The sequence below is a fragment of the Vicia villosa genome, linkage group LG1 (genome assembly GCF_029867415.1).
Source record: "Vicia villosa cultivar HV-30 ecotype Madison, WI linkage group LG1, Vvil1.0, whole genome shotgun sequence".
NCBI lineage: Eukaryota > Viridiplantae > Streptophyta > Magnoliopsida > Fabales > Fabaceae > Vicia > Vicia villosa.
The window spans coordinates 8,201,011-8,208,441 of record NC_081180.1 but is presented as its reverse complement, the minus strand read 5'-3'; the positions used below and the strand labels follow the sequence as shown (position 1 = coordinate 8,208,441).

At 34.2% G+C, this 7,431-nt stretch overlaps 2 protein-coding genes across 2 annotated transcripts; both read right to left on the bottom strand.

The window, feature by feature from the left end:
* Positions 1-1,109: 1,109 nt before the first annotated feature.
* On the bottom strand, positions 1,110-3,614 carry LOC131644457 (uncharacterized). Its single transcript, XM_058914986.1, has 5 exons — positions 3,506-3,614; positions 3,337-3,416; positions 2,504-2,543; positions 1,764-1,805; positions 1,110-1,371 (listed from the first exon to the last, which is right to left on the bottom strand). Exons 1-5 carry the CDS (start codon positions 3,612-3,614, stop codon positions 1,307-1,309), a joined length of 336 nt encoding a protein of 111 aa, XP_058770969.1. The 3' UTR covers positions 1,110-1,306.
* An 853-nt stretch (positions 3,615-4,467) lies between these two features.
* On the bottom strand, positions 4,468-5,656 carry LOC131644384 (flocculation protein FLO11-like). The gene is made up of 3 exons (XM_058914903.1): positions 5,155-5,656; positions 4,752-4,879; positions 4,468-4,630 (listed from the first exon to the last, which is right to left on the bottom strand). The coding sequence occupies exons 1-3, from the start codon at positions 5,647-5,649 to the stop codon at positions 4,468-4,470; spliced, it is 786 nt and encodes a 261-aa protein (XP_058770886.1). The 5' UTR covers positions 5,650-5,656.
* Positions 5,657-7,431: the final 1,775 nt, after the last annotated feature.

Genomic DNA, 7,431 nt, shown 5'->3' with positions numbered 1-7,431 from the left:
GAGATAATTGAAAATGTTTAAATAATTTAAAATTTTAAGCAATTCAAATGATTCAATTGAAATTCATTTATTTTTAAATTTTTTTGTTTAGAAGAAATATTAAAATGATTCATTGTTAAATTTGTGGGTCGTTTTCATAAATTTAAAAATTTTGAGGTCAAATTTAAAATATGAAAAATAGAGACCAATTTATAATTTTTGAAAATTTCAAGGGACCAATTTGTAAAATTTAAAAGTTATTAGGGACTTATTTACAATTTTTTAAAATTTTTGATGATATTTAACAATTTTCTATGTTTTATATCCAAAACAATGGATTTTGATCAAATCATTTTAAATTCTCCCAAAAAATATTTTCTTTCATTAACATGCTTCATCAAAGAGTATTAAGGAATTTAATACTTAAAGCAATTCAAACGATTCGATTGAAATTCATTCATTTTTAAATTATTTATTTGGATGGAGTATTAAGATAATTCATTGTTAGATTTTTGGGGTCATTTTTTATAAAATTTAAATTTTTTAGACCTAATTAAAAAATTGAAAAAGTAGAGATCAATTTGCAATTCATAAAAATTTGAAGGACCAAATTGTAAATTTAAAAATTATTATGAATCAATTTACAATTTTTTAGAGTCAATTTTGTAATTTTGGAAAATATCAAAACCAATTTACAAAATTTAAAAAAATAATAGTGACAAATACATTCAATGAAGTAACAAGTCTATGGAGTATGAGAGAAATTTCAAATTATTTGGTTTTTGGTGTCATTTTAAAATGATTAAATTTAACTTGTATAAAATACTCTATAAATTTTCATCATTTTAACAATTCTTCATTCTTTTATCCAAACAATAAATTTTGAGCAAATCATTTTAAATTCCCTTAATGAAATTATATTATTTACGAAAATTAGCATACCTTGATTCTGACCAATGGTTCTTTTGTAATTGAAAGTAAAATAAACCTACATGTAACTAATGAAATTCATAATTTTAAAGTTTTAAGATCAAAATACGACCAAAATTATAGGCAAACACAACAAAGATTATCAAAATCTACTCCATTGGAAAGTAAAACAATGAGGTCTAATGAATATGAGACAAGGTTAAAAGTATATTAGTACAAGATAATCCAGCTAAATCATCTACTAAATGTTGCTTCATGCACACCTGCTATATTGGTTATCTGTACAGTAAGAATGTAAGATACCTACACCATGCTACAATAGCCAATTGAGATACAAACTTTCCTCTCAAGAGAATTCATAAACTTCTGAATTGAATCAGAATACCTAGGGGATTTATTAATTTTCCCTGCTTGAAGCAATCTCTGTTGCCCAAGCTTTGCCAATTTCAGTTTGGAACTCCCCTGCAAAATATGATTTTAAGTGAATAGATCACCAAATCAAGTAATTCAGATGTCAAATGACACTCCTTTCTCACCATAAGAACCAGGCATAATTAACTCCCACATAAATATTCCAGACAGTAAAAAAAACATTAAAATGGAATTTCTTTTTTGATAACAAACAATATTTTAGCCTAGGTTCCACTTCTCAGCTTCAGATCATAAACAAGTGAATCATACTTTCAGGTGGGGATTTGCACTATCTACTAAAACTCAACATGTGTGTGATAAACTATAAGTTGTTGAAATCTCAACCAATGACTTTTTTTATCAATGATTATCAGTTAAAGTAGTCAGACCCTTAAACAACTGTAAGTTGCTAAAAGAATAAAAGTCAGCGTTGAAAATCATACCAGCAGCCGAGCGTAAAAATTCATCCAAATCCCTGCCTTCCTCTGAGTAAAGACATGAGAGAACAGATTTCACAACATATCAAGTAATTTCACACTATCTAATGATGTCGCTTCTAAAACACTCTTCAAGTAATATAGATTTTCTTCATTCATTATTCTTTTTATTCCTATGGAACAAGTTTCATGAAGGGTAGGTTGTTTAAAGAATAATACTAATTTTGTTTATTTTTTACATTAAAAATTTATTGCAGTTGATAAAAACCCTTAATCAATGTGAAATTAGGTAGTTTTGCATATAATTGAGACAGGGGGAGTATCATACAAATATAAATCATCAAACTATGGATGCATTATGTACCAGAATGCAAAACATTAATAAATGTTCTAATTAGGTTTTATCAATGCTTAGAATATAATGGAAGACAAAGTCTTTAATCATCATCATCATTGTCACTATTGCAATATGATTTATTAGTAACGAAAGACAGAGGTAATCAAAATATTACTTATAACTGCCAAAAGTTTAAACTGTCTTTAATATCATTTGCATATGTTTCTAACTAAAATATAAATTATTTTTGAAGATGATTAATGTTCAAAGATTGACAAACAATTCAAATGGTTTGACAAGGCAAGAACTGAAGGTACTTTAACTCCAAACTAGCGCTTGAAGTATCATTTCTATCATAATAAAGTGAAAAGATGCAAGAAAAAAATTTAAAATTAAAGAATCCTCTCACCATCTCCATTACAATTCAGCGCTTGAAGTAGCATTTCAACCTGTATGGATTAAAAATTGTCATAGAACCAGAGTAACTAGCGGTTTACATGGCAAGAACTCAAGGTACTTTAACTCTAAGCAAAAATGTGGTATAATCATTATCAAACAAACTAAATAATCTATGGTAGAATATTGACAATAAACTAGCTACTTGTTCTACTATGCCAACCCAACCTAGTTTTTTTGGGGGCTTTGGCGGACGTAGACATTTACCAGGTGCAGACATGGATTTTTGCCACTTTTAGGCTTTAGGTATGTCGGGCCCGCCCCACACCATTTTTTGCAGGCTTTTGCGGGATGGACATACCTGTTTGTCACCTACCATCTTCCCACTTTTCATTAAGATGTCATCTATCCTAATGAATCATAAACGTTAACCTGCATAAATCTCTTAACAAAAATAAAGAAAATGTTATGAGATTACAAAATCCAAATGTCTGGATGATCCTAGCATACTTGGTTGAGATATTTCTTTGCATGTTACCAATTAAACGCCCTTTGATAAGACATCCTGCCCACCCTCCATCTCCATAGGTCCTTCAGTTGAAATCCCTTAGATCATGTTTGAATGGAGGATAAATTTCTCTAATTTAATAAATTTATGAGGAAAGAAAAAAAGGATATATTAACTTAAAATCTATAGCTAATTGTTTGATCCATTGATCTTTTTTATAGACAATTCTCTTCAACAAATGAAAATTTTATCTTTCCTCCAAAACCTTCTATCCAAACCATCATGTAAATCTCAGAAGTGAACAGCTGAAAGATAGAATAGGCAAAAAAGTCACAAACCTTGTCAAGGTCTCTAACAAATTTCGCTTCTGGAGAAGAATTTGCTTCGTACTCCATCCACAATTCAGTAATTTCATTTCCTTCAGTATGAAAATTCAATTAAAACCAAGAGGTGTGAGTTTTCTCAACTCCCATTAATAAACTCATCATCAAAGTGGCAAGGAAGTACCTCTTGATCCTTCTCCCTCTCCAAGTATACTGCACATATTATAAAGCGCTGTTCGTTCTCGTTGATGCACTATTGCTCTTTGAACATAGCGGGTCATGTCCAAAATCATTACTATTAGAGAATGCATCAAAGAAAGCAAATCAGTTTATAGCTCCAAGAAGGAAGCATGGATGAGAAACATATGATAGTAACACGATACTTTCACGTTAAAGCTTCTGCCAATTTGAAAGCCTGAAAATTCTATTTTAAGCAAAAGCAAAATAGGGATAACAAAACCTTTGAAATTCTGAACGCATCAAATCAACGTTAAACATTATGTTGGTAGGAAGAGTATGTAAATTCACCTTCCCTAGACTTTCTCCCTAAATATTGGACATTGTATTGTTCTAGAGCCTTCTGTATTAGCCACTGTTAGTTAGGCAAGCTAGGCATAACCAACTATTAGTAGCTAAGTTTTAGTTAATTGCCGTTACAGTTGGTTAATCAGAACTATTAGTATCCACAAGATTCTGCATTACATATGCCATTGGTTATGCATTATGAAGCTCAAAGAAATATAAATCAAATTCAGTTTCACTTAAGATCTCCTAGTTCTTGAAAATTCATAACCTTTCATGTGGACTTCTAATCTGGTAGGCATTTATTAATTTCTCACCAAGTAACAGATAAACAACAAAATGGCTCGGAGGAATGAGTGTATACTGGTTACTACTCTCTATGTGTTAGAACAACAACTAGTAACAAAAGGGAAAATAGAAACGCAAATTGCAAATAATGGACACGATATTTGCTTACGTAGTTCATCCTTAGTTCCGTCTACATGGCAGTTGTAGTTCCGTCTTATCATTTGAATGGATTAGAGTTTCAGTTTCAGTAACTATGAGTCATACTCAAAACTATGCGAACTACATAGTAAGAATCTCTTGCTGTCAATGTCACCATTTATCCATACCATACCTCATCTATATTAATTTTAAACTAGCCCTAGTATTCAGTTGGTTTCTTCCAGATTTCATTGATTTACAATTATTACTCCCCCGACTGACTTCATCTAAACTAACATTATTTGCAGAGTAAAACAGCATACCTTCTGCAATGTCGTGAATAATAGCCATTCTGATGCACCTGACAATTAACAGATAAACCAATTTCAGAAAACCTAATGTCACGTTTTTATGCACCTAACAATTAACAGATTAATAATAATAGACTCAGGAGTCAGGAGACAAAAGTAAAGTGGATTAACTTGTTTCGGTCAAGACCAGGAACATCTGGTGCAATCAGTGCCATTAAACTCTTTCCATATGTATGAGCAGCTATAGATTCTGGATTCTCAACGTCACTTCTCAGCCATCTTGTTGTTCCCTTTCTTCCCTGTTTCGTACCAAACAAGTTAAAGAACAACAAATTAAAAGCAGAAAGAAAAAGAAAATGGAAAACAAGTAGCACAATCACATTCGATTTTCAACAGTTTCGCCTATCACTAAACTAATATAACTGTATTAGGTTTTACATACTGAAACGACACATGGTTTATAATACTGAAACGAAACGACGCATAGTTTATAATTCTGAAACGAAACGACGCATAGTTTATAATACTGAAACGAAACGATGGCGCATTGTAAACCTGATTTAGGGAGACGTACCTTGAGCACGTGACAGAGATTGAGGAATTGAACGGCGGAGACAGCATCGGGAACTACCGAAGAAGAAGGTGGTGGAGTGGTGTTGGTGCCAGCGGTGACAGGCGATGACGGTGATGTCGATGAAGATGCGATGACAGGCAATGACGATGATGATGAAGGTGCGGTGGCAGGCGACGACGGTGATGATGATGATGAAGGTCCGATGACAGGCAATGACGGTGATGATGATGAAGGTGCGGTGGAAGGCGACGACGGCGATGATGATGATGAAGGTCCGATGACAGGAAATGACGGTGATGATGATGAAGGTGCGGTGGAAGGCGACGACGGCGATGACAGGCGATTACGGTGATGAAAGGCGATTACGGCTCTGACTGCCGATGACGGTGATGTTGATGAAGGTGCGATGACAGGCAATGACGGTGATGATGATGAAGGTGAGGTGGCAGGTGATGACGGTGATGACGGCGATGATGATGAAGGTGCGGTGGCCATAGTTGGCTACGTTCTGTTGAAAATCGTTGAGAGAGAAATGAAAAGGCGGTTATTTGTAGCGCGAAATTATCATTCAGTTGTGTAATACAAATTTATTGATGTATTTATCAAATAAATTTATAACATGTATTATTAGTTATAAAATGGTAACTTCTAGAATCTTCACTCTTATGTTTTAACAATGAATTCTTCTACTATCCATAGATAAAAAGATACAGTTTTTTTTTTTTGGCAAAATTACCCCCGTGGTCATTTAAGTTATTTAATTGTAACAACTTGGTCCCTTATGTTGGTTTCGCTACAACTAAATCCTTTAAGTTGACTAACGCCTTCAGCGTTGCCCTTGTCCACAGATTCTGTTAAAAAAATGTGATGTGGCACTAACTGTGCTTAGGTGTCACTTAACTTTGCTGACTTGTCTGTTATCTCACTTAAAGGGGGAGAAAAATGGTTGGTGCTTACAATTAGAGGATCAAAACGCATTTGTTAAACCCTAATCCTAAATCAGTGTGCAGAAGTTACTTGGAGAAGACGAAGGTGTAGTTGGCGTTAGAGGCAAAGACGAGAAGCAGCTCATTGAAGCTCCTTGCTGACGAAATCGAGACACTCAGGTATGTAATGTTCTGTCTATCTTAACGATTCATTGCATGTGGTTCTGTTGTTGATTTAGGGTTTTTGTTCATTATTAGGAAAAATGGATTCAGATATTTTTTTTGTTGATATTCATCATGGGGGATTTTTTGTTGGTGATAACTACATAGAAGGGGAAGTGGCGAGAGGTAGGTTGGATGGTGATAAATGGGGGTACTATGAGATGTTGGGAATTGTTAAGGAGTTAAATTATCCAGGGTGTCTTGAAGTTTGGTACGACTTTGCTGGAACATTGAAGAAACTAGAAGATGACTTTAGTGCTTTAGAAGCTTTGCACTGGGCCAAAAGTAATGGAAAGGTTGTTATATACATTGTTCACCCTATTTCCCAACCCGAGGTAATTTCAGATGAACCAATTGTTCCACAACCAATTGATCACAATGAGACACACACTGATGCCCAACCTGAAGTAGCTTTAGATGATCCAACTGATGCACAACCTGAAGTAGTTTTAGAAAAGCCAATTGAGCCACAACCTGAAGTAGTTTTAGATGATCCAATTGAGCCACAACCTGGAGATGCTTTAGATCATCCAAGTGATGCACAACCTGAAGATGTTTTAGATGTTCCAACTGATGCACAACCTGAAGATGTGTTAGATGTTCCAATTGATGCACAACCTGAAGATGTGTTACATGTTCCAACTGATGCACAACCTGAAATAGATCAAGAAGATCCAATTGAGCCACAACCTAGAGTAGTTTTAGAAGATCCAACTGAGCCACAACCTGAAGTAATTTCAGAAGTTCCCACTGAGCCACACCCTGATGTAGTTCCAGAAGTTCCCACTGAGTCACAACCTGCAGATGTTTTAGATGATCCAATTGAGCCACAACATGACAGTGATGATAGTGCTTTAGGAGTAAGGTTTTCTGATTCAGATGATGAAATTTTAAAAGATGGAATTGATGAAGTGTTGGTAGGAGAAGGAGGGTTCATTGCTGGCCAAGAAGAGCAACCAATTGATGAACTCATACCAGAGGAAACACCTAAAAAAAGAAAGAGGAATACTGGAAGACCAAAGAAAAAAAAGGTGGGAAATCAACTCCAAAAAAAACACCAAGTGGATCCAAGAAAAAGAAGGGAAGACCTGTTAAAAAAAGCTTGGCTGAAGGAAAAACAATTGAATTT

Bases quoted from the DNA above. Each gene is read 5' to 3' on its own strand.
- LOC131644384 (XM_058914903.1), bottom strand. From the start codon at position 5,649: ATGGCCACCGCACCTTCATCATCATCGCCGTCATCACCGTCATCACCT. The intron at 4,880-5,154 runs GTACGTCTCCCT...GGTACGAAACAG, and splicing joins ATCTCTGTCACGTGCTCAAG to GGAAGAAAGGGAACAACAAG. The intron at 4,631-4,751 runs GTTAATCCACTT...GTTAATTGTCAG, and splicing joins CCTGGTCTTGACCGAAACAA to GTGCATCAGAATGGCTATTA.
- LOC131644457 (XM_058914986.1), bottom strand. From the start codon at position 3,614: ATGATTTTGGACATGACCCGCTATGTTCAAAGAGCAATAGTGCATCAA. The intron at 3,417-3,505 runs GTACTTCCTTGC...TTCATACTGAAG, and splicing joins AGAGGGAGAAGGATCAAGAG to GAAATGAAATTACTGAATTG. The intron at 1,372-1,763 runs GTATGATTTTCA...CATATTTTGCAG, and splicing joins ATTTTTACGCTCGGCTGCTG to GGGAGTTCCAAACTGAAATT.